The sequence below is a fragment of the Erinaceus europaeus genome, chromosome 21 (assembly GCF_950295315.1).
Source record: "Erinaceus europaeus chromosome 21, mEriEur2.1, whole genome shotgun sequence".
Lineage (NCBI taxonomy): Eukaryota > Metazoa > Chordata > Mammalia > Eulipotyphla > Erinaceidae > Erinaceus > Erinaceus europaeus.
The window spans coordinates 22,337,480-22,364,691 of record NC_080182.1 but is presented as its reverse complement, the minus strand read 5'-3'; the positions used below and the strand labels follow the sequence as shown (position 1 = coordinate 22,364,691).

General features: G+C 42.7%; 1 protein-coding gene across 2 annotated transcripts in view; it reads left to right on the top strand.

Annotated features, from left to right (window-relative positions):
- Positions 1-1,314: 1,314 nt before the first annotated feature.
- SUSD5 (sushi domain containing 5) overlaps positions 1,315-27,212 on the top strand; it is a 76,963-nt gene continuing 51,065 nt past the window's right edge. For both annotated transcript variants that reach the window (XM_060180542.1, XM_007524049.3), the window contains exons 1-3: positions 1,315-1,772; positions 22,099-22,276; positions 25,547-25,665. In XM_060180542.1, the coding sequence (XP_060036525.1) occupies positions 1,682-1,772; positions 22,099-22,276; positions 25,547-25,665 (388 nt within the window). In that variant the 5' untranslated portion in view covers positions 1,315-1,681. The remainder of the gene's footprint in view (positions 1,773-22,098; positions 22,277-25,546; positions 25,666-27,212) is intronic.

Sequence of the window (27,212 nt, the reverse complement as noted above, 5' to 3'; positions counted from 1 at the left end):
CTTTTTTTCCTCTTCTCTTTTAGGGTGCTGCTGGATTTGAGGTTCATCTTCCCCTGGTCATTGTCCCCTAACATTTCTCCCTCTCTGGGAATATGGACCAGAATTCTTTTGGGGGTGCAGAAGGTGGGAGTTCTGGCTTCTGTAACTGCTTCTCTACTGGACATGGGCATTGGCAGGTCGATTCATCTTTCCAGCCTGCTATTAGAAAATCTTTTGACATCCAGGTCCTGATCCACTGTCCTGACGACAACTGACATTTCTTTTTAGTATCAGTCACATCTTTAGTTTTAAATGGCAACATTTCTAGGACAGGTGGCAGTTTACTCAGAGTCTAGCACAGGGATCAGACAAGCAGTGGACACTCAACAGACACCCAGTGAACGGAGATGCCAAGTGGGAGCATGTCACCAGTGCCTCCAAGTTATAACAATACTAGCTGTTCTTACTACACCTACCAAAAAAGCAGATCCTTGGAACCATGCCGATGCTGTGACAGGACAGAGGGAATCAATCAGGACAGGCCCACTCCTGCAGCAGGCTTCACTGAGGGGCACTTATTTGGAGCACAGATGGGCAGACCGGCCCATCTGCCCGAAGGAGTCCTCTCTGTGTCAAGGAGCCATGATCTGGGAGGCCCCACAATGGTTGACAACCTCCTCAGCGCCCTCGGTGTTCTTTAAGAAATGCTACAGGGCAACCTGGAAAAGTGAAGGAAGCCTCCCAGAGACGCTCCCTTCTGACTTTCAAGCTTTTAAAGGATTTTTGCCATTAAGTCCCTTTCATTTCTTACTAGAAGTTGACAAAGGAGAGTTTTCTATTTCATAAGAAGGTCCTTCCTTGAGAGAAGAGGAAAAAAGGAAAGGATATTCAGAAGGAGTAATAGGTGTAGGTGTGACTTAGAATAGAAGGCAGGATCATAAAAAAAAATAGGTTATATATATAATTATAGATAGATAGCTATAGAAATAATAGTCAACTCATATCTGTGACCTTGGGAGAACCACTGCAGCTTCTAATGGAGGGAATGGGGGCACAGAACTCTGGTGGTGGGAACGGTGTGGAATTATACCCCTGTTGTCTCATAATTTTGTAAATCAATATTAAATCACTAATAAAAAAGGAATATATATTTTAAAAAGATTCCTCTATAGGTGGTCGCCAGCTCGAAAGACCCTACACAGAGTTGGGCACCCGTTTTTCACCCCTCACCCCCCACCCCGCAGGACTCGCCCTCTCCCAGGGCAGCAGCCAGCCTTGCCCTAGGGTCCCCGCCAGCGCGCTCTCCCCGCCTCCCGCCTCTCGGCGCCCTCGCCCTCCGCCCCGGCGGCGCCCCGGGAGCTCGCGGTCCGGCACAGCCTCTTTTGGCACCTAGGCCTCCAGGTGCCCAGCACGAAGGCGGAGCCGGGTTCCGGCCGCCTCCCCGGCGCCAGGGACAAGACCCCCGGGAGCTCGGGGCCCCAGCGCCGCGGTTCGGGTGTCCCCAGCCTCCCCCGACTCCCCGCGCTCCTCCCTCTGGAGCGCCGGGCGCGAAGCCTGCGGAGCGCGGACAGGGCGCAGAGTGCAGAGCCGGCGGCGCAGGCGGGGCAGCGCGGGGCCTGGGCAGCCCCGAGCGCACCCGGAGCCGGAGCCGGAGACCGAGCCCGCCCGCCCGCCTGAGCGCCGGCCGCTGGACGCGCGCACCATGGCCGCCGAGGCACTCGGCTCCGGCGCCCGGCTGTGGGCGGCCGCGCTGCTCCTGCTGGCTGTGCCGCGCTTCTGCGTGCGGGCGGATGGTGAGTGTGCGGGGCTTACGCGGGCTCCGGATGGGGAAGGCGAAGCTCGCCGTGGCTGCTCCTGCAAACAAGCCTGGAAAACTGCAAAGCTGGGAGGGAATGAAGCCAGGGGGATCCTCTACCGCCCCCAGCCCTCGCGCCCCACTCCCTGCCCGCCCAAACAGCTCCCTTGGGCGCCGGAGGGCTCCTTCCTAGCCGGCGCGCCCGGAGGAAGCCGGTCGGTGGGTAAATCGGCCCAGTAGTCCCGCCACTTACGGTTTCCAAGAGTTGCATGAAAGTTCTCTCTCTCTCTCTCTCTCTCTCTCTCTCTCTCTCTCTCTCTCTCTCTTTACCAGAGCACTGCTCAGCTCTGCCTTATGGTGGTGCAGGGGATTGAACCTGGACTTTGAGACTTCAGGCATGAGAATCTCTTTACATAACCATTATGCTATCTACCCCCGCTTTATTCCCCCCCCCGCTTTATTTTTATTATTTTTAAGTGAAATTACATTTGCGGGGCCCCAGCATCTCCTCTGCAGATAGAATATTTTGCTTTCCACGGCCTCTCTAAAAGTGTCACCGGCAGCATAGGAGACTAGAGACTGCTGCAGGGTATTCACCTGGTCCAGGAAGAGTAGAAACAAGAGTAGGAATCAAGGGGGGGGGGGGGAGAAGGGATTTTGGGGAGAGCGCGTGCAAAGACCTTGTGAATGACAGGGGAAAAATGAGGTGAATGAGAGTGACTGGAGCCCATATGTTCTGCGACCTAAAACTAAGGAGAAAAAATGTATTGTATTGATCGGATTGCTGCAGGTTCGGAGAATAGACCCACCATTTTGTGTGTTTCCATCCAGAATTCGACTTTCAATACTGACTTCCCATAAATTGCTAGGAGTAGAACCCTGAATCAGTTCAATTTTCAAAAAGCTCGTTCAGCTGCCTTTTGAGTTTTTGGAACAAAACCTCTCCTTGACTTGGCGCGGGAGGCTCTGCAAGAAAAGAAGCCAGCAGTTCTCACATCTGTGAGGGGTTTCTGGGAGATCCCACCTTAGGATAAGTCAGATAGAGGGAGAAAAGCCCTTGTTGGACTTAACGTTGCTTTCATTTTCTAGATTCTTTGTGTGCGTGTGTGTTTTAAACGGCATCGATAATTTAGCAAATATTGGGTGAAACTAGAAGACTGATAAAGTGATCGAGAAAAAAGGGAAAACTTCATATATTATCTTAGAACTTTTAGTGTTCTTTGTTCTGTGTACCAGCTTTAAGAGATCCTTGCTTGTAAGTAAGGATGGATGTTTTATTTCTCTATATCTTCAGGGAGTACTGGGGGGATTTTTTTTTAATATTATTGCTTACTAGTGACCACTGATCTTAACTGAAAAGTGATTCACATACCACATTAGTGGCTTTTTTTTTTTTTTTTTGGTATGCTTGCTATGTAGTGCAATCATCACTACTGTCTAATACCTGAAAATTCCCATCACCTCCAAATAAATCCCATATCTATTAGCTTTATACTTTAGGTTTTACTTTTAACCCTGAAACTGAGTCACTACAGGCTGATCTGAATATGCTGGGGCTAGTATTAACGTTTGAACAGCACATACTATTGTACCAATTTTAATTCATTTAAAAGAAATATCTTTGCAATTCAGAAGTTTGACCCCATTCTGTCTGCCTAAGTGGGATGCCAAATGGATGTGGCTCAATATTTTGTCTTACCTGGTTTGATGTGAGCTGTAGGAAATTGAAGGCAGAAATATCACTCATTGGATAAGGAAAAAGTAACAATATATTTTTGTGTTGTATTTTGTCAAAAGAGCTCCCGATTTCCCACCCACTCCTGCTTATAATTCTCCCTTCTTCCCCAATGGAGAATTATAAGCACACTAGAAAAAAAAACACCTCAATTTGTTAAGCTCCACAATTTATAATGGAATCATTGAAAAATTATGACCTGGTTAAGTGCAGGTGGCTCGAAGCGCAAGGACCAGCGTAAGTATTCTGGTTCGAGCCCCTGGCTCCCCACCTGCAGGGGAGTCACTTCACAGGCGGTGAAGCAGGTCTGCAGGTGTCTGTCTTTCTCTCCCCCTCTCTGTCTTCCCTTCCTCTCTCCATTTCTCTCTGTCCTATCCAACAACAATAATAACTACATCAGTAAAACAACAAAGGCAACAAAAAGGGAATAAATAAATATTTAAAAAAAGAAAAAGAAAAATTATAACCTATATCATGAAAGGGTTCTTGTCTTTACAAAATATATGCTCAACTGCCACCATTTCCCACATTTAGATATTTGTGTTACAGTGATCAGAAGAGTAAGAAGAAATGTTTGCTAAACTGTGAAGATCTATAGATAGTGGAAAGGAATTGGCGAGAAACTCTAAAGTATGAGTCAGAGATAAATTTAAATGAAAAGCATTTAATTTACTTTTGACTAGTTAGGTATGTATCTCATACATAGAAGAAACCTGATATCGTACTTTTTAAAATAGGTTTGGATTTGAAAAAAATAATTGATATGAGCATAATGTAAAGTAACCATGTTTAGGGAGTGATTTCAGAAAATATTCTTTAATTTTACAGAAAACTTACTCAGTGTCTACTATATGCTAGGTACTGCCATTGGTGAGGAGAGACAGGCTCTTGATATTAAGGAGCTTGAAATCAATGGGAGTCATTATGTAAGTATACAAATAATATATAAAACTACAAATTTGGTGAATAATAAGAGTAAAAGACAGAGGGAACATGCACTTTGAGATTTTAACTTAATATCTGAGAGTTTGAAAGATGATTAAGAAGTAAGAAGGGCCCACCTTCTTACTTGTAGGGGGTCGCTTCACAGGCGGTGAAGCAGGTCTGCAGGTGTCTATCTTTCTCTACCCCTCTCTGTCTTCCCCTCCTCTCTCCATTTCTCTCTATCCTATCCAACAACAATGACAGCAATAATAACAATAATAACAATAATAACAACAACAATGATGATAAACAACAAGGGCAACAAAAGGGGAAAAATAAAATAAATTTTAAAAAAAGAAGTAAGAAGGGGGCCGCCCGCATGGTGTCGCACCTGATTGAGCACATATGTTATAATGTGCAAGGGCCCGGGTTAGAGCCCCCTGTCCCCACCTGCAGGGGAAAAGCTTTGTGAGTGGTGAAGCAGTGCTGCAGGTGTCTTGTTTTCTCTTGCCTTATCTGTTTTTTCCTTCTCTCTCGATTTCTGGCTGTTTCTACACAATACATAAAGATAATTAAAAAAAAAAAAAGTAGTAAGGCGGCAGAGAGAGGAAGATATGTCTGGGTAGAGAATAGTAGGTGCAAAGAAACTATAAGAGAAGATGGGGCAAGTGATAAGAGACAGAGCCAGGGCCAATAACTCAAATTGGAAATAGCTATACTTGGAAAATTGGTAGGAGGGCAATGCTGTGAGGTTTTCTAAACCAACTTTGATTCAGTTCAAAAAAGGGAAAGGAGTCTATTGAATGATTTCCAGTATTATAGTGACTGATCAGATTTGACTTTTGAAAAGCTCACCCTGAGTGTTATGGAGGGATAATGGGTGGAGCCAGGGCAAAAATGATGTATAGAGAGAGTACATAGAGTACTACTTCCCTTGTTCAGGTAAGATGACTGAGGGTAAAGAAATGGATAATCAATCAATGCAAAGGGACTAGAATGAAGAGAGAAATGAGTTATCTGTGTAGGATAGTTTTAGAAAGTGTGTGTGTGTATGTGATCTTAGGGAACGATCTGAGAGTGAAAAGACAGGACCCAAAACTGACCCTGGAGTGAGAGAAATTGAATTTGTAGTGATGTCACCTTTTATGACAAATATTGTTAATTCTTTCTTCTTTTGTTTTCATCATCCTAAGAGTTTGCCAGTTCTGTGGTTCCTTAGAAAGAGCAATTTTTGACTTTATTTTCTTTATTGTCCACCACTCTCCTTTTCATGAGTTTCTGCTCTGTCTGTATGATTTTCTTTTTTTCTCATTCTGTATAAGCTATAATAGTATGTTTTTTCTATAATATTGAAGCAGAAACTTAGATATTTCATTTTAAATATTTTTGTAACATATATATTAGATGCTGTAAATTTCAGTTTCTCAGTACATTTTTGTCACTTAAGGAAAAAATGTTTTACTTCAGTTGTGATTTCCTTTTTAAACTTACAGTTCTTTTGGAAGTATATTTTTAAATTTACAGACACAAGGTTTCCCCCACCCCCAGTTAATCCTTTGTTTTTGAGAGGGAGTATTTAGGATCACTGACACTGAACCAAACTTTCTGGTTTTATATCCCAGCTGTGTAAACTTGGACAAATCATTAATACTAGAACTTTTAAAATGAGAATGAGAGTACTATCTACATCATAGAGATGCTATGAGGATTAATTTAATGAATATTTGTAAAGCAATTTAAACAACATCTGGCTCATAGTAAATACAATATAAATGATAAGTAAAGCGAGTGATTTCAAGTTGTTTGTGTTGTAGCTGAAAAAACATGCTTTGTGTGGTTTCGGTCTTTTGGGATTCTTTTTGATTTATCTTCTAGCCCAGTATCTGGCTAGTTTTACAGATGTTCTCTCTGGACTTAATGTGGGCATGTATTCTCTAGAGGGGTCCTCATGTCCAATATAATGATTTTGTCGCTTAGATCTTCAATATCCTTTATGATTTCTTTCTATTTTATCAGCCACTGAGGAAGATAGGGATTACAACTATCATGGGCGTTGTGAATTTTTCTAACCCTCCTTAATAAATAGTGTTCAATGAATTTTTTTTATTATCTTGGATAAAGACAACCAGAAATTGGGAGAAGGGAGGAGATAGAGAGGAAGAGAGACAGAGAGACACTTGCAGCACTGCTTCACCACTTGTGAAGCTTTCCCCCTGCAGATGAAGACTGGGGGGCTTGAACCCGGGTCCTTGCACACTGTAACGTGTGCTCAACCAGGTGCGCCACCACTCAGCCCCAATAGTGTTCAGTTTTTTAATGATTCTGATCAAAAGTTCTTTTCTAGAAATGCCTTTTAAAAGAACATCTTTACTGAAATGTACTCCATATACTAAACCCCCCCATTAAAAGTGTATGATTAGTTGTTAGTTTACTCAGAGAACAATGTAACATCATACACAATTTTAGAATACTTTCATTACCCTCAAATCAATCCTGTCCCCATTAGTATTCACACTTCCTTTCTTCCCAACTATTAAGTTCTAGACAGCCATCATTCTGTTTCTTGTCTGTATATTTCCCCACTCTGGGACTGAGGGGATGGCTCAGCAGTAGAGCACATGTCACACATACATGAGGTCCTGAATTCGACAGATAGGTGGCTATAAGGAAATGAGAGTTGGGGGCTGGGCAGTGGTGCAGCTGCTTGAGTGCCCACATTACCATAGCAACATCGCCCCGCCAGATATTCGTCGGGATGCGGCATCATCTAAGTTCATTTCCCACGTCTACGCTCGACCGGACCTGCCAATATACGCGGATATCTTCGCCCACCCTGTCCAACGCTTGACGTCTCGTCATCCAATCTGGTCTCCTACACCTACACTGAACTTCTCTGTTCCAGACTCTTGGAAACAGAGTTGGCAGTCAGCTGAGGTAAAGAACAAACACCTCATCACAGACCCCTGCAAGCGTCAACCCGGCTTTGACCTAGCACGTTATGATTGGGCCCTCCTCAATCGCTATCGAACAGGCCATGGCCGGTGCGCCGCTATGTTCCATCGCTGGGGAGCCAGAGACGACCCGAACTGCCCCTGCGGCTACAGACAGACTATGACCCACATAGTCAACGACTGCCACCTCTCCAGATTCAAAGGAGGTCTCGAAACTTTACATCAGGCTCAACCTGACGCTGTTGACTGGCTACGGAAGAAGGGCAAATGCTAGAAGAAGACCATGTTTGAGGGCCCACGGAGGGATGCTACATGAGCAGTGAAGTGGGGCTGCAGGTGTCTTTCTCTTTATCACTTCCTCTCTTCTCAATCTCTGTTCTATCAAACAAACAAACAAATAATAAATAGAAAAAAGTGGCTTCTGGGAGCGGTGGATTCGTGGTTCCCGCGCAGAGCCCCAGCAATAACCCTGGTTACAAAAAAACCAAACAAAAATAGAAACGAAAGAGAAGGGAGTTGGGCGGTAGCGCAGCGGGTTAAGCGCACGTGGCACGAAGCACAAGGACCGCATAGGGATCCGGGAATATTGCTTTTGCATCATTGGGAAGTTGAAAAAAATTAATAAAAGCTTTATTGTTTTGAGGTGTTCTCAATAACAAGCCAATAAATGTATTAGAAGTGTAATTCCTCACCTGAAAAAGCACTGCTCCACCACTACTCCCACCAGACTGCTAATATCCCTTCACCAGAGTCCACTGGACCTTCCAACCTGGCAGTCACCCCAGTTCCCTTTATTAATCTTGATTTTGCTTTTTTCTTTTTAATTTCTTTATTGGGGAATTAATGTTTTACATTCGACAGTAAATACAATAGTTTGTGCATGCATAACATTTCCCAGTTTTTCACATAACAATAACAACCCCCACTAGGCCCTCTGTCAACCTTTTTGGACCTGTATTCTTACCCCCACCCACCCCAGAGTCTTACTTTGGTGCAATACGCCAATTCCAGTTCAGGTTCTACTTGTGTTTTCTCCTCTGATCATGTTTTTCAACTTCTGCCTGGGAGTGAGATCATCCCATATTCATCCTTCTGTTTCTGATTTATTCCACTTAACATGATCTTTTCAAGCTCCATCCAAGATCGGCTGAAAACGGTGAAGTCACCGTTTTTAATAGCTGAGTAGTATTCCATTGTGTATATATACCACAGCTTGCTCAGTCACTCATCTGTTGTTGGACACCTGGGTTGCTTCCAGGTTTTGACTATTACAAATTGTGCTGCCAAGAACATATGTGTACACAGATCTTTTTGGATGGGTGTGTTGGGTTCCTTAGGATATATCCCCAGGAGAGGAATTGCAGGATCCTAGGGTAGGTCCATTTCTAGCCTTCTGAGCCTTCTGAGAGTTCTCCAGACTGTTCTCCACAGAGGTTGGAACAACTGACATTCCCACCAGCAGTGTAGGAGGGTTCCTTTGTCCCCACAGCATCTCCAGCATTTGCTGCTATATGTACCTTTTCTGATGTATGACATTCTCACAGGAGTGAAGTGGTATCTCATTGTTGTCTTTATTTGCATTTCTCTGACAATCAAAGACTTGGAGCATTTTTTCATGTGTTTCTTGGCCTTTTGGATCTCTTCTGTGGTGAATATTCTGTCCATGTCCTCTCCCTATTTTTGGATGGGTTTATTTGTTTTCTTGTTGTTGATGGTTTTGCTTTTTGAGCTCATATTTTTTCATTGGACTTTGCTTGTTTGCCTTATTTTGACTCCTCTGGGTGAAGTCACTCCATGTTTTCATTCTCTCTCATTCTTTCTTTTTGCCTCCAGGGTTATTTCTGGGGCTTGGTGCCATCACTACAGATCCTGCTGGTGATCCTGTAGTACACTGCTGCTGGTGGCCATTTGATTGGACAGGACAGAGAGAAATTGAGAGGGGAGTGGGAGATAGAGATAGAGATAGATAGAGAGAGAGAGAGAAAGATAGATTGATACTTTCAGACCTGCTTTGCTTCCTGCAAAGTGTCCCCGCTGTAGGTGTGGTACTGGGGGCTCAAACCAGGATCCTTGTGCGGATCTTTTTTTTTTTTTTTTTTAAGAAAGGATTAATTAACAAAACCATAAGGTAGGAGGGGTACAACTCCACACAATTCCCACCACCCAATCTCCATAACCCACCCCCTCCCCTGATAGCTTTCCCATTCTCTATCCCTCTGGGAGCATGGACCCAGGGTCATTGAGGGTTGCAGAAGGTGGAAGGTCTGGCTTCTGTAATTGCTTCCCCGCTGAACATGGGTGTTGACTGGTCGGTGCATACTTCCAGTCTGCCTCTCTCTTTCCCTAGTAGGGTGTGTCTCTGGGGAAGCTGAGCTCCAGGACACATTGGTGGGGTCTTCAATCCAGGGAAGCCTGGCCGGCATCCTGATGACATCTGGAACCTGATGACTGAAAAGAGAGTTAACATACAAAGCCAAACAAATTGTTGAGCAATCATGGACCCAAAGCTTGTAATAGTGGAGAGGAAGTGTTAGGGAGGTACTCACTGCAAACTCTAGTGTACTTCTGCTTTCAGGTATATATTTTGCAGTAGTTTACGGATACGTGTGAACATATGCTCTCTCTCACAGAAACTGGTGTATATCTAGGTTTTGGAACTTTGTTAGAGAGTGAATCACCTGAGATGGAATTAGAGTATACTATGAAAGGAAAGGTCTCACCCGAGTAATGAAGCTGAAAGGTTGTCATTCCACACGTGAAGTCTCTGGACACAGTCTGAGGTGAAGCATGTTGAGGTGGCAATCGTTGCGTTGGTTAGGTTGTGATCGGCGGATGCAATATTATTTAGTATGGATTGGGAGACGCATACGGGAAAGTGGGCCCTATCCAATGGTTCCAGAACTGGGGGAAGTAGGGGCTCTATAGTGGAGATGTGAGGTTCCTACTGTCTTAGGGTTCAAAAAGACAATCGATAGTTAATGTTATCATTACATTATTTGGTAATTGGGTTAACTTTGAAAAGTCCTTTTGTTAGGGTTTGCTGTACAGTACCCAGTATCTTGTATATAGCTGTGCTATTGGATGCTTCTAATCTACTTGGTCTAGGTTTTTGAGAGAGTCTGCATATCAAATACACAGCCTATATATTAAAAAGATTCAGTTTGTGTTTTGAAAAACTTTGAGACATACAATTGATTCTTCCCCTCTCATATTAATTAACTACTGATTTATATGTCTACATTTTGCTAGGAGTGGACATAAACACCATTCCCACCACCAAAAGACTGTGACCCATCCCTCCCACCCACTCCCACCCCCCACTGGCCCAGGAAGCTGCATGTCTACCCCTCACCACAGGGTTTTTACTTTGGTGCCCTACTTACAATTTGATCAGGTCCTGCTTTTAGTTTCCCTTTCAGATCTTCTTACTCAACTTCTGTTGATGAGTGGGATCATCCCATACTCATCTTTATCTTTCTGACTTAGTTCACTTAACATAATTCCTTCTAGCTCTGTCCAAGATGGGTCAGAGAAGGTAGGTTCATTGTTCTTGATAGCTGCATAGTATTCCATTGTGTATATATACCACAGCTTTCTCAGCCACTCATCTGTTGTTGGGCACCTGGGTTGCTTCCAGGTTTTAGCTATTATGAATTGTGCTGCTATGAACATAGGAGTACACACCTCTTTTTGGTTGGGTGTTATGGAGTCCTTGGGGTATAACCCCAGGAGAGGAATTACTGGATCATATGGAAGGTCCATGTCTAGCCTTCTGAGAGTTTTCCAGACTGCTCTCCACAGAGGCTGGACCAATTTACATTCCCACCAGCAATGTAAAAGGGTTCCTCTGTCCCCAGCCTCTCCAGCATTTGTTGCTGCTGTCCTTTTTGATGTATGCTATTCTTACAGGAGTGAGGTGGTATCTTAGTGTTGTCTTAATTTGCATTTCTCTGACAATCAGTGACCTAGAGCAGTTTTTCATATGTTTGTTAGCCTTTTGGATCTCCTCTGTGGTGAATGTTTTGTTCATATCCTCTGACCATTTTTGGATGGGGTCATTTGCTTTTTTGGTGCTATGTTTGCTGAGCTCTTTATATATTTTGGTGATTAGTTTCTTGTCTGATGTCTGGCATGTGAAGATCTTCTCCCATTCTGTGAGGGGTCTCTCTGTTTGTTTAATAGTTTCTTTGGCTGTGCAGAAGCTTTTCAATTTGATGTAGTCCCATTGGTTTGTTTCTGCTTTAGTCTTCCTTACAATTGGGTTTGATTCATCAAAGATGTCCTTGAGGTGTAGGTGGGAAACTGTTTTACCAATGTTTTCCTCTAAGTATTTGATTGTTTCTGGTCTGACATCTGGGTCTTTGATCCATTTGGAGTTGATTTTTGTTTCTGGTGAGATAAAGTGGTTCAATTTCATTCTTCTGCATGTTACAACCCAGTTTTCCCAGCACCATTTATTGAAGAGAGCCTCCTTTTTCCATTTAATCCTTTGGGCCCCCTTATCAAAGATTAGATGTCCATAGGTGTTGGGATTTATTTCTGGGCTTTCAATTCTGTTCCACTGGTCTGTGTGCCTATTTTTGTTCCAGTACCATGCTGTTTTGATGATGATGGCTTTATAATATAGTTTAAGGTCTGGGAGTGTGATGCCTCCATTTCTGTTTCTTTTCCTCAAGATGGGTTTGGCAATTCTAGGTGTTTTCAGGTTCCAGATAAATGATTGTAGTGTTTGTCCTATTCTCTTAAAGAAGCTTGGTGGAACTTTGATGGGTATTGCATTAAATTTGTATATGGTTCTGGGGAGAATATTCATTTTGATGATATTTATTCTTCCAATCCATGAGCATGGGATATCTTTCCATTTCTTGGTATCAGTTTCTATTTCCTTGAGTAGCAACTCATAGTTTTCAGCATACAAGTCTTTCACTTCTTTGGTCAACTTTATTCCTAGGTATTTGATTGATTTTGCTGAAACAGTAAATGGGAGTGATTTCTGGATGTCTTCTTCTTCAGATTTAGTGTTTGCATAAAGAAATGCCACTGATTTTTGTACATTGATTTTGTAGCCTGATACCTTGCTATATTGCCTAATAACTTCCAGTAATTTTCTGCTGGATTCTGTAGGTCTTTCTATGTATACTATCATATCATCTGCAAATAGTGAGAGCTTGACTTCTTCCCTTCCAATCTGTATTCCTTTGATTTATTTCTCTTGCCTGATTGCTATGGCAAGAACTTCCAATACTATGTTGAAGAGTAATGGTGACAGTGGACAGCCCTGTCTAGTCCCTGATCTGAGGGGGAATGCTTTCAGCTTCTGTCCATTGAGTATGATGTTGGCTGTAGGTTTTCTATATATAGACTCCACTATCTTGAGGAATTTCCCATCTATTCCCATTTTTTGTAGAGTTTTGAGCATGAATGGGTGTTGGATTTTGTCAAAGGCTTTCTCTGCATCTATTGAAATAATTATGTGGTTTTTGGCTTTGCTTTTATTGATGTGGTGAATGACACTGATTGACTTACGGATGTTGAACCAGCCTTGCATTCCTGGGATGAATCCCACTTGGTCGTGATGAACAATCTTTTTGATATGTTGCTGTATCCAGTTGGCCAAGATCTTGTTTAATATTTTGGCATCTATGTTCATCAGAGATATTGGTCTGTAGTTTTCCTTTTTTGTTCTGTCCCTATCAGCTTTTGGTATCAGGGTGATGTTGGCTTCATAGAAGGTGGAAGGGAGTATTCCTGTTTCTTCAGTCTTATGGAATAGCTTAAGAAGTATGGGTATTAACTGTTTCCTGAAAGTTTTGTAGAATTCGTTTGTGAAGCCATTTGGTCCAGGACTTTTGTTGTTGGGGAGATTCTTAATAACGGTTTCAATTTCTTTGTCTGTGATTGGTGCATTTAGATTTTGTAGTTCTTCTTGGTTCAGTTTTGGAAGGGCATATGTTTCTAGGAATTGTTCCATTTCTTCCAGATTCTCTAGCTTGGTGGCATATAGTTCTTTATAGAAGTTTCGCAGGATTCTCTGGATTTCTGTGGTGTCAGTTGTGATATCTCCTCCATCGTTTAAAATTCTATTAATTTGAGTCTTCTCTCTTTTTTGTTTGGTGATTCTGGCTAGGGGTTTGTCAATTTTGTTTAATCTTTCAAAGAACCAACATTTGGCTTCATTGATCTTTTGTATGGTTCTTTTATTTTCAATGTTGTTTATTTCTGCTCTAACTTTAGTGATTTCTGTCCTTCTGGTTGCTTTAGGGTTCCTTTGTTCCTCTTCCTCTAAGTCCTTGAGGTGTGCAGTAAGGTCGTTCATTTGAGCTTCTTCTTGGAGTTTAATATGTGATTGTATGGCTATAAGTTTCCCTCTCAGTACTGCTTTAGCTGTGTCCCAAATATTTTGATAGGTTGTGTCTTCATTTTCATTTGTTTCCAGGAACATTTGAATTTCCTGCTTGAGTGAGTCTCTGACCCAGTGGTTCTTAAGGAGTATGTTGTTTAGTTTCCAAATTCTGTGACTTTTAATAATTTTCTGTTTGTTGTTAAATGTTAGTTTTACTCCACTGTGGTCTGAGAAGATACTTGGGATGATTTCAATGCTCTTGAATTTATTGATGCTGTCTTTGTGGCCTAACATGTGGTCTATCCTTGAGTATGTGTTATGTGGATTTGAAAAGAAGGTGTATTCCAGTTTTTTGGGGTGGAGGAGTCTGAAAATGTCCAAGAGGTCTAGTCTGTCGATCTCTTCATTCAATTCTCTTGTATCTTTATTGGTTCTCTGCTTTGTTGATCTGTCTAAGTGTGAGAGTGGGGTATTGAAGTCTCCCACTATTATTGTATTACTATTGATGTATTTTTGAAATTCTTTCAGTAGGTGCTTAATGTATTTAGATGGTCCCTCACTGGGTGCATAGATGTTAATAATTGTTAAGTCTTCTTGGCTGATTGATCCTTTAATCATTATGTAATGTCCTTGCCTATCTTTTATTACTTTATTTAATTTAAAATCTATTGTGTCTGAGATGAGAATGGGTGTTCCTGCCCTTTTTTGTGGTCCGTTAGCCTGTATGATAGTTTTCCATCCTTTCACTTCAAGTCTGTGTTTATCTTGTTGTGACAGATGGGATTCTTGCAAGCAACATATGGTTGGGTTATGTTTTCTGATCCATCCCCCCACCCTGTGCCTTTTGATGGGTGAGTTTAAGCCATTGACATTTATTGATATTATGGATTTAATGTATTGTAGTGCCATTGTTCAAAAAAAAAATTTTGTTTGCTCTGATATATTGCAAGTATTATAATAATGTTCTTGTTTACAAGAGGTCTTTTAGAACCTCTTTCAGGGCCGGCTTGGTGATTGTTGCCTCCTTTAACTGTTGTTTATCTAAGAAGGTTTTGATCCCTCCATCTAGTTTGAATGAAAGTCTGGTAGGATATATTAACCTTGGTTGAAACCCTTTTTCATTCAGGGCTCGATAGATATCTTGCCACTCCCTTCTGGCTTTTAGAGTTTGAGTGGAGACGTCTGCAGATAATCTTATGGGTTTTCCCTTGTATGTGACTTTTTGTTTCTCTCTTGCAGCCTTTAGGATCCTTTCTTTATCCTTACTTCTTCTCATTGTGACTATGATGTGTCTTGGTGTCTTCAGGTCTGGGTTGATTCTGTTTGGTACTCTCTGGGCCTCTTGAATCTTGATGTCCTTTCTGTTATTCAGGTCTGGGAAGTTTTCTTCTATTATTTCCTCTAGAATGTTTGCTTCCCCTTCCTCTCTTTCTTCCTCTGGCAGGCCAATTATACGAATGTTACTTCTTTTGAGATCATCCCATATGTCTCTGTTGTTGTTTTCAATGTCTCTCAATCTCTTTTTAAGTTCTTTCACCTCTTTCTTCGTTTTCTCTAACTCATCCTCTGTCTGACTAATTCTGTTTTCTGCTTCTGTTAGTCTGCTTTCCCTTGCCTCAGCTTCTTTCTTCATTACAGCTATTTCAGCTTTCAGTTCTCTAATTGGCTCAAGATAATCAGTATTTTCCTTGGGGGTCTCAACTGTTGTTTCCCTAATACTGCTATTCCTTTCCTCCAATGTTGTTTTCATTTCTGTGATTAATAAGTTTATTATTGCTTGCATACTTTTCTTATCTATGGTTACTTCTGGCTGATTTGTAGTTTCTTCTGGGCTCTTGTCTTCATTCATTGGAGTAAAAGTTTTGTTTTTGATCTACCCTTTTTTTTGATTTATGTGTTTCTTTTTTTTTATGCTCTGTTGTTCCTCAGTTGTTGTGTCTTGAGTACAAGTAACACTGTACTAAATACCTTTATGACAATTGCACTCACCAACCTCAGGAATTACAGTAGCAACTGAAGCAAGTATTGAAGTAGTTTAATCATTATCAGTTAGCCAAACAATTTCTCCAGTCCGTGAAAAAATAGTAACCAAATCCCAGTGAAGAAAGAGAAAAGAAAGAATAGCAAGAATAGACAGTTATGCAAATCTACTATCCACTGTATATTCTAGGGGTAACAAGAAGGGAAAGGTAACTAGAGCAGAGATACACACATAGAGAGTCCACTCTGAGTCAGATTTCTTCCCCAAAATAATTCACAAATTCAGAAAGGCAAAGAAGAAGGAAGAAGTGTATGACAAGATTAAAAAAAAAGAGAGAGAGAGACAAGAGAGAGAAAAGGGAAAAGATAAGAAAAAGAGCTGTAATTAAAGAGCAGTGAAAGGAAATTCCCAAATGTGCATCAGTGAATTCAAAAAAGCACACTGTGGTGTGGGGGCTGGGGGCTGTGCCTTTGGAAGCTGTAGGATTAAGGAAGAAGGGATGACAAGAATGAGAAAAAGAAAAAAAAAAGAAAGAGAGAGAGAAAAAAGAAAAAGATAAGAAAAAGAACAGTCATAAAAGGGCAGTGAAAGGAAAGGTTTTTTTTTTTGTATTTATTTTTAATTATTTAATTAGCTATGCGGGGTGAGGTGGGGGGGTTGGCTACTTAGAAAGAAAAAAGGCCAGAGGTTTCAGAAGGGTATAGACTTAGAATTAATGATATTCCCTGGTGGGACAGGAATTTGGTAAAGAAAAGGAGCTCCCCTCCCCTGCTAGGAGCTGGTCCCCAGGGACTGGTTATGGGGGGGGGGAAGAAGGTATGCTTGAAAATTAAAAGGAAGAAAAAAAAATTTTCCCCCTTTTTTCCCTACTCTAATTCTTAACCCAAATTAAGTTATAGTTACCTCCTTGGTGTCACCGCTAGGACCCCTTATTGGCTGGCCTGCTAAAGGCAGAAAATCCTACCGTTTCCAGGAGATGTGGTCAGAGCTCAGCCACTAGCAGCTTCTCAGTCCGCCATCTTCCGGGAAACCCCCCCCCCCTTGTGCGGATCTTTACACTTATTACCATTTGCGCTTAACCTGGCGTGCCACCGCCTGCCCCTCCCCATATTGTCATTTACTGTAAGAACTTTTAGTATTTCTTATAGACTTGGTTTAGTGAATTTTTAATTTAATGAATTCCTTTAGCTATTGTTTGTCTGACTAACTCTTCATTCCTCCTTCAAATTTGACTGATAAAATAGCAGGATTAAGTATTCTGGCGTGAGATCTTTTCTGTTGAAAACTTTGAATACATCTTGCCAATTCTTCTTAGTTTTTATATTTTTTGTAGATAAAGTAGAGTCTTGAGACTGTGCAGTGGAATACCCAGTTAGGTGGTGTAGGTGTCACTCCTCTCTCTCTCTTTTAAATTTTATTTGTTAATTATTGGAGAGAGACAGAGAGAAATTGAGAGGAGAGGGGGAGATAGAGTGGGAGAGAGACAGAGAGACTTCTGCAGCTCAACTTCACCACTTGTGAAGATTTTCCCCTGTAGGTGGGGATCAAAGGACTGAACCTGGGTCCTTGTGTGCTGCAGTGTGTGCACTTAACCAGGTACACCACTGCATGGATCCTCCTCTCTCTTTTTCTATTTTTCTGTTCTCTCTCAATTTCTCTCTGTCTTATCAAATAAAAACATTTTTAATTAAAGAAAGGCTACTGGAAGTGGTAGGCAGGCACGAAGCCTCAGTAATAGTTCTGGTGAAAAAAAATTAGAAAAATGAGAAATTAGTCTTATGGAATTTCCCTTATATGTAACTCAACCTTTTCTCTAGCAGTCTTCAAATCTCCTTTGTTTTTAATCTCTACTTTTTTAATTATTGTATACTTTGGTGAACTTAGGTTTGGACTTATTTATTTATTTACTGGAGCTCTTTAAGCTTCCTGGATTTGGGGGTATGTCAAACATGAATCCCACCCCTTTCATTCTCTCCTCCTTTTTATACTATGAGGCTACTGCTATTTGTCTTAATGCTTTGCTATAACTCTCTTATAGTTTCCTTTGTTTTAGTGCCTTTTTATTTTCCTTTCCCCTTTCTTTCCTTCTTTCTCTTTCTTTTTTGCTGTGTTTCCTTTACCTCACCTTGCTACTCTCCACTTGACCTCTGGTGTCTGTCTTTTTATAGGTGCTTCCCTCTACTATATCTTTAAATTTATCTTTTATTTCATTAGCTAATTTGTTTCTTTATTGAATAGAGACAGAGAGAAATTGAGAGAGGAGGGGAAAATAGGGAGAAAGACAGAGAGACACCTGCAGCTCTGCTTCACCACTCATGAAGCCTTCCCCCTGCAGGTGAGGACTGGGGGCTTGAACCCGGGTCCCTGAACATTGCAACATGTGCACTCAATCCTGTGTGCCACCACCTAGCTCCTCTTCTATATATTTCTAAGGCTCAGTCACTGCATTCTTCATTCCCCTGAAGAGTTGTCACATTTTCTATATCCTTCCTCACTGTTTCTCTAAGTTTGCTGCAGTCCTCCTTCATAGACCCTCTCAGTTCAGACAGTATCCTTAGGATTGTACCTTTGAAGTCTTCATCAGGAGGTCTGTATAGCTCTGCTGGATTTTAGGTTTTTTGTCAAGCTGCATCTTGCTCCATCATCGTAGGTGCTTTTCTCTGTCTTCTTGTTGTGTTTGATTCTTTGTGAACACACAAGTCTGTATTTGGACAGGTCTAGGTAGTGACCAAGGATTCATAGTCACCAGTGCCAGGCTAAGATTGTTGCCACATTTCTGCCAAAAAGGCTGCAGGTGTATCACACACTGGTGGGGGAACCTATAGGAGTCTGCACCTATAGGAAGTTTCCCTAGGACTCTCTTCCTAGGGGTTCTACAATGACTGCTTTCAACTGCCTCCAATTGCCACATGGTTTGTAGCTCTTGTTACTCATTGTTTTTCTCTCTCCCATTGTAATAGAGGAGGTGCGGGCCAGGCAGATAGCAGCAGAGGTACCTGTCCAGGCACCAGAGACAGGGTTGCTGTGGAGGCAGACAGCAGCAGTGGAGGTCCCACGTAAATCAACATTTCTTCAGTAAGGTAACAGAAAGAAAGAGAGAGAGAAAGGAAGGAAGGAAGGGTGGAAGAAAGACAGAGACAGAGAGAGAGAGAGAAAGGAAGAGAGAGAGAATCAGTCTAAGGCAAGGGCAGTGGAATCATCACAACTTCTGTTTGACACAGTTCTAGAAGTTTCCACCAGTGTAATCAGGCAAGAAAGAGATATCGAAGGACTTCATGTTGGAAAAGAAGTTAAACTCTCATTATTTGCAAATGGCATGATAACACACTTAGAGACTCTCCGAAAGTAACTCCTGTGCATATTATTTCCTTGTGTTGGGGGGAGGTTGAAACACTGGTTTCGTGCACTCTACAGGTCGTCATGTCCTGACCCCTGATCGTTGAAATATCTTAAGCTGATTAACTGTAAGTCAGGAACTATATTTGTGCATTTATCCTTATTCTTTCCTCTGGGTTTATTATTTTATTTTTAAAAAATTTATTTATTTTACCAGAGTACTGCTCAGCTCTGGTTTATGGTGGCACTGAGGACTGAATCTGTAACCGCAGATCCTCAGATATGAAAGTTGATTTGCAGAACCATTATGCTGTCTCCACCCTTTATTTTGCTATTTTTCATACTTTTGTCTCAACTATATTTTGAATGGTTTCTTCTAATTTATATTTCAAACATGTCCTTTTTAAATTACCTTTATTTATTTATTGGATAGAGACAGCCAGAAATTGAGGAGGAAGGGGTAATAGGAAGGGAGAAAGATAGACACCTGCAGCCCTGCTTCACCACTTGCAAAGCTTTCCCCTTGCAGGTGGGAACCGGGGGCTTGAACTGGGGTCCTTGCACACTGTACCATGTGCGCTCAGCCAGGTGTGCCACCATCTAGCCCCTCAAACATGTTCTTTGTTCAGTCTCCAACCTATAGCTGAAAATAGCTACTACATTTTAAATTCATTATTGTATTTTTAATTACTAGAAGTCCTGTTTTATTTTATTTTTTCTTCAAATCAGCAAAACCACTTTTACTAGTGCTGCTGGGGGCCTCCGACATGTGCAGTTCCACCATTCCCAGACCACTTTTTCTTTCCAGCAGAGAGGTGGGGGGTGGGGGTGGGCTGATTCCAGCAGAGCTTCCCCTAGTGCCATGGTATTTCCCATGTGGTGCTGGAACAGGTGCCCTACACAGTAAGCTGTTTCTCTAGCCCAGCTCAGCCACATTTTCCCTTCAATTATGACAATAATAGTAGATCATCATTGCTTTATAACTTAGGCCTGTTAAAACCAATATTGGTAAGTATTATTTTAAGTCAGTTTCTATTGCTTCTCACTCATGCTTCCTTATTTTCTTGTGCACTTGGCAGTATTTCACTGTGGTCATCACTGCCTGAGAAAATAGATTTGTATGGGGTTCTGTGAAGTGTAAATGAGGGTTTTTCTTTCCTCAAAAAAAAAAAAAATTATACTGTTCCTGCCATATGTGTGGATAAATGTCAGCTTCTGGCCACTTTAAGATTTTAGTTTTCACTTGAAGTGGTTTAGCCATCAATTTTTGTTAGGACAGCAATTTCTGATGAGGATTAGCACCAAGGCAACACTTTCCACAAGCCCCTGAAAATGAGGGGAGAGAGTACTGTTTATGAAGGCTCTTATCTCTTCAGAGGCCCAGATAGTGTGGGGGGGGGGGAGAAGGAGAAGGAGAGGGAGAGGGAGAGGGAGAGGGAGAGGGAGAGGGAGAGGGAGAGGGAGAGGGAGAGGGAGAGGGAGAGGGAGAAGGAGAGGAGAGGAGAGGAGAGGAGAGGAGAGGAGAGGAGAGAGAGAGAGAGAGAGAGAGAGAACATGCCATGGAGTGGGAGGAGAAGCCTATCTGATTTCCTACCTCCTGTCATCCTTGACCTTTCACTTTAGTCCCTTTGTTCAGGGACTTAGATCCTCCAAACCTCAGCTTAATAGTGTGACCTTTTTCCCGTGATCAAATGTCATTAGTGCAATGACATTAGTACACTGAAGTGTATGCTTACTTCTTGGTCAGGGCCTCCAGCACAGTGGTCCAGGTTGTTTACTAAAGTTTGGCACCAGAAAGCACCAATTACCTATAGATATTTTTATTTTTTAAAAAAATCACATTTTTATTAAAACTGTCCATTCTGTAATTGGGGGCTCTTCTATGCATTATAATTAAAATAGTAGATGAGAGTTAAGCATGCCAGTCTAATGAAAAATGCATATTATGACCGTTTTGCTGAAGTGTCTCATTCTAACTGAGGGTTCCCCCTCAGTCTTTACCTGAAACTTGATAGGGCCACACAAGAGACAGCTTCATCCCTCCATGAATGGAGACCTTCCTATGCCAAATTTTCTTGCCGATAGCTCTCTTGTTCTGTTGGAAGGAAGCCTAGTCTCAGCTTCATTTCTGCCTGAGTGAGTGTCCCCATCCACCCATCTATCACACATCTTGGAGACCCAGATGTCCACATGTTAATTATTGTGGTACAGGAAGCCAAGGTGCACAGGACCTGGTTGCTGCCATCTTGTCCAGTTATGGAGGACTCTGGCCAAAACATGAAAACTTATTGTAGGGTAGGCCTGATAATGCCCTGAGCCAGTACAACCAAGAGAATAGAAGCAACAGGCTGTGTATGGGGTCATCCTAGGGCTGACAGAAGAAGACAGAACTCAGGCCTGAGTCATTGCCTTGAATACCAAATAACTAACTCAATTCAACTTATTGTGCTAAAGAACCTAGGTTTATTATTATAGGCTGCTTGTAAAACATCATTTAAAAATGAAGACTTGGGGACTGGAGACAGCTCACATAGTATAGAGCACACTTTACCATGTGGAAGGACCTGAGTTTGAGCCCCCAATCACCTCATGGAAGCACCAGCATGGGGGAAGCTTCACAAGCAGTGGAGCAGTGCGGTGCTGGTTCTCCTCTCTATCTCTCACCTTTTAGCTAAAAAAAAAAAAAAAAAAGAAAGAAAAGAAAAGAAAGAAAAGAGAAAAAGTGGTTTTATCTCATGGCAAAAACAACAAAACAAAACAAAAAATAAGATTTGCAAGGCATATAAGGTAACCCAGCCAGAGCAGATGGTCAGGTTTTTTTGTTTGTTTGCTTTGTTTTTTTCCCTAAAGAGGACTAGAGTGAAAAGTGGTTAAACATGAATATGATGTCATCACCTGGCTGAGGGATGAGTGCAGTTGGGTAGACTCAAAGACCTTGGGTCTTCAGATATGTGGGAAATTACAGTTTTGGCGGGTCTCTGGCAGAGGGAGCTTACTGAGATGAAATCCCTGTGGGTCTCACAGTTAACCTGTATTTATGCTTTGTTTCCACAGGAAAGCTCTTTGTGATAGAGTCCCTGAATGGTTCTCAGGGATTTCAATTGGAAGTGGCTCGACTTGCCTGCAAAAACAGGGGTGCTCACCTAGTGTCTGTCGAAGAGCTACGGAGGGTGGTCCAGGACTGTACTTTCCCAGTGTGCACCACGGGCTGGCTGGCGGATGGCACAGTTGGGTAAGGATGGCAAGCCAAGGACGGTCTTCTAACCTACTCATGCTGCTTGCCCCACCAAGGCTCAATGATTCTCAACGTGGAGGTTCAAGAGTAGACAGAGTATAGTAGGCAGTGGTTTCCAGTGAATTCTTGGTTTGAGTTCTCAGAGAAAAACATTTTTCTGGAAACTTATTACTATTTTTAGACCTTCTCTCCCCCTTTTTAAAAACTGTGGTGTCAGAGTTCAAACTCAGGGTCTCTTATACTTGCTTCTACTACTGTGTCACCTTCCCAGATCAACTTTTAAAATTTATTTAATTTTTTTCTTTTTTTTTTTTTTTTGCCTGCAGGGTTATCATTGGGGCTCGAGGCCTGCACTACGAATCCACTGCTCCTGTGACCATTTTTTCCCCATTTTTGTTGTTGTATAGGACAGAGAAAAATTAAGAGAAGAGGGGAAGATAGAGAAGGGGAGAAAAAGGGCTGGGCAGTAGCGCAGTGGGTTACACATGGGGTGAAGCCAGGGACAGGTTGGAGCCCCCGGTTCCCCACCTGCAGGGGGGGGTCACTTCACAGGCGGTGAAGCAGATCTGCAGATGTCTATGTGTCTTGTCCCCTCTCTGCCTTCCCCTCCTCTCTCGATTTCTCTCTGTCCTAACCAACAACAAGGACAACATAAAAAGGGGGGGGGGAAGGGAGTCCAGCGGTAGTGCAGCGTGTTAAGCGCATGTGGCACAAAGCGCAAGGACGGGGTAAGAACCCCAGTTCAAGCCCCCGGCTCCCCCCCTGGAGGGGAGTCGCTTCACAGGCGGTGAAGCAGGTCTGCAGGTGTCTGTCTTTCTTTCCCCCTCTGTCTTCCTCCTCTAGCCGTCTCTATCAATAACAACAACAATAAAACATCAAGGGCAACAAAAGGGAATGAATAAATATTTTAAAAAATTTTTAAAAAGAAAATATGCCTTGTTTAAGCCTGTTTATTTTTTAATTTTAAAAAATTTGTTATTTTTATTTGATAGAGACAGCTAGAAATCAAGAGGAATGGATAGATAGAGAGGAGGAGAGACAGGGAGACACTCGCATCTCTGCTTCACCACTTGCAAAGCTCCCCCCCCCCCCCCCGCAGGTGGGGACTCAGGTCTGGAACCTGGGTCCTTGTGCATTGTAACATGTGCACTCAACCAGGTGCACCACCACCCGGTCCCTTGCCTGTTTCCATAATGCAGTCAGTTATGAATATTTTTTAACTCTGTTGCTGTATTTGTGTCAGATAATTAGGGAATAATAAATCCTGTAGAGTCAGGTTGTGGCCAGTGTTAGGGCTCCCAGAGATTACTGTTTGCTGTAAGATACAGAGAGACATTAGTGGATCTCTGTATTGTTGAGATAATTTCTTCATAAAGCTGGCATATGGATGTTTTTACTATGTGACATTTCAAAGTGATTTTTCACTTTTAATGTTTCTGGAACAAATAAGTATCACTGGTGTCTTTCCTGTACAGCCTATGCCCACTAAAAATTAATGAATCTATAATTAATGTATCATGTAAAAGGTCCAGGTCTCTGGCCCCTACCTGCAAGGTGGAGACTTCACAGGAGGTGGAGCAGTGCTATAGGTGTCACTCCTCTCTGTCTATCTCTCCCTCTGTATTTATCTCTGTCTCTCACCCTCTATTTTTAAAAAAGGAAACACAATGGAAAATAATTCTCCACTGAGAATAGTGGAACTGTATGGGCACCCAGCCCCACAGTAATTCTGGTGAAAAAAATCAAAACAATGGATAAATAAATAAATGCTTGTGTCATGCACGACCATGTTCAAGCCTGGCCCCAAGTGCACTGCAGGACATTCCAGTGCTGTGGTGTCTCTCCCTCTGTCTCTCTGTCTGTCTTCCTATCTGGAAAAGTTGGTGCACAGCAGTGAAGCCCTTATGGAAGCAACAAAACAGTCGGTAAGTGAGGAAGTGCTTGTGCTTGAAGAGGAAAAAGGCTGAAGGTTTATGACCCAAAGATCCACCTTAAGAAGTTTGAAAAAGAATAGCTGAACAAGCCCTCTCTAAAAGAAGCAAAGATCAAAAAACAGTGTTTAGGAAGTTTAAAATATAGGGGGGCTGGGCGGTAGCGCAGCGGGTTAAGCACATAGAGTGCAAAGTGCAAGGACCAGCGTAAGGATTCCAGTTCGAGCCCCCAGCTCCACACCTGCAGGGGGGTTGCTTTGCAAGCGGTGAAGCAGCTCTGCAAGTGTTTGTCTTTCTCTCCTACTCTCTGTCTTCTCCTCTTCTCTCAATTTCTCTCTGTCCTATCCAACAAGAACAGCTATAACAACAATAACAGTAACTACAACAAGTGCAACAAGGGCAACAAAATGGGAAAAATAGCCTCCAGGAGCAGTGGATTCGTAGTGCAGGCACTGAGCCCCTGCAATAACCCTTGAGGCAAAAAAAGGGGGGCAGGTGGTGGTGCACCTGATTGAGCACACGTGTTGCAATGCGTAAGGGCTAGGTTCAAGCCCCTGGTCCCCACCTGCAGGGGGAAAGCATCATGAGTAGTGAAGCATGGCTACAGGTGTCTCTCTCTGTCTCTCTATCTCCCCCTTCCTTCCCTCTTGATTTCTGGCTATCTCTAGCCAATAAATAAATATAATAATAAAAAAGAAAAATTACAACTCTGTACTACATTCTAAAAAGAGCCCAACAATGTATTTCCTCTGAGATGTGAATTAATACCTGTGTTCTCAGTCAAGCTGTCTCCCAGATTTTAGGCCTTTGGGAATGTTCCCACAATTATACTTTTTTCTTCTTCTTCTTTTTTTTTCCTCCAGGGTTATTGCTGGGCTCGGTTCCTGCACCATGAATCCACCGCTCCTGGAGGCCATTTTCCCCCCTTTTGTTGCCCTTGTTGTTGTAGCCTCTCTGTGGTTATTATTATTGCCATTGTTGATGTTGTTCGTTGTTGGATTAGACAGAGAGAAATGGAGAGAGGAGGGGAAGACAGAGAGGGAGAGAGAAAGATAGACACCTGCAGACCTGCTTCACCGCCTGTGAAGCGACTCCCCTGCAGGTGGGGAGCCAGGGGCTCGAACCAGGATCCTTACACTGGTCCCTGCGCTTTGCGCCACGCGCACTTAACCCACTGCGCCACCGCCCGACCCCCCACAATGATACTTTTAATCCAAATTCCTGAATCAGAAAAAAAAAAATCTTTGCTGATTTAGAGCTAATAAAATCATTCTCTTCTGGGTTTTTTTGTGTTTTCTTATTTCTCCTAGCCGCGTGTGACCTTTGTCTATTTCAGGACAACCGTGTGTAGTAAAGGGAGTGGTGAGCAGAAGATCATGAGAGCTGCTGAGGTGAACGTTGAGAGCGACCCTGTCCCTGGGGGGACACACAATGCCCTTTGCATCAAGGATGAAGGTCAGTGCCAGCGGCTTTGAAAAGCTTTCTGAAGATGTACAGTTGAGAGTTGGCATCTTAGCTTGTGTTTACTAGAAGCAGACTGTGAACTATGGTTCATCAGGAAGTCTTTCAAAGAAAATCCCAGAGGGCGGTGGGGTTGCGGACAGAGAAAGGAAGGGGATCAGGCAAACATACAGTACTGAACAAAGTCCACACGGTGGTGAAGTCTGGGAAGACTTTGTCTTAGTCTCCAGAGGATCCTGGAGCGTGTAGAACATCACCCTTTTCCTAATCAGGGGTGAGGGAACTGGGATATTTACATCACTGCATCTGTCAGTCACTGATTAAGGACTACTTCAGGAGAATGCACATTTCCAGGTTCTTTGGGGTTTTGGAGTACACAGGCAAAGCATTCCAGTAACCTGAGTGCTGCCCTCCAACAAAGAGGCGCAGGTGTCCACCAGGACCCCCTGTCATGAGAATGGGGGAGATTTCTAGGGAATAGGAGCAGACATAGGCTTGTGGCATATATCTGCTATAGTGGTGTGACAGCTTGCACCCCAGTCTTTCTTCATAGTGGACTGCACATTAAAAAAAATCCAGAAAACACTAAGCAGAACTTGGACTGGAGTTGGTGTGTTGCACCAAAGTCAAAGACTCTGGGGTTAAGGGGAGGGTTCAGGTCCTGGAACATGATGGCAGAGGAGGACCTAGTGGGGGTTGAATTGTTATGTGGAAAACTGAGAAATGTTATGCATGTATCAACTATTGTATTTTACTGTCAACTGTAAATCATTAAACCCCCAATAGAAAAATTAACAAAAAAAAATCCTGGGGACCAGATGGTAGCACAGCAGGTTAAGCGCACATGGCACCAAGTGCAGGGACCTGTGCAAGGATCCTGGTTCTATCCCCTGGCTCCCCACATGCAGGGGGTCGCTTCACAAGCAGTGAAGCAGGTCTGCAGTTATCTATCTTTCTCTTCCCCTCCTCTCTCGACTTCTCTCTGTCCTGCCCAACAACAGTGACAGAAATGGCAACAATAGCAATAATAACAATAGCAACAACAACAAGGGCAACAAAATGGAGAAAATGGCTTCCAGGAGCAGTGGATTCGTAGTGTAGGCACTGAGCCCCAGCGATAATCCTGGAGGCAGGAAAAAAAAAATCCTTTCTCCCTGAAGGAACCTTGTGGGGTTTAGAATACTATTCTTGGTAGTAGAATTCAACTTTCTTCTGGGAAATCAGCTGAGTGGTAAGGAGAAAACTGTAAAGGTACCCTCAGGCAGCATTTCATATGCACTGAAATAAATAGAGCTTTCTTACCAGGAACACATTGATTTGAAGGGAAATGTTCTTGCAAGTGGAGAAAAAGCTTGCCGCTTGCTCATCAGTCATAGAAGTCAACACAGGAAGGAGCCAGGTGGTGCAACACTGGGTTAAGTGCATGCATAATTATGCACAAGAACCCAGGTTCAAGCCCCACCTGCAGGAGGGGATGCTTCACAAGTAGTGAAGCAATGCTGTAGGTGTCTCTCTTCCCCTATCCTTATCTCCCCTTCCCT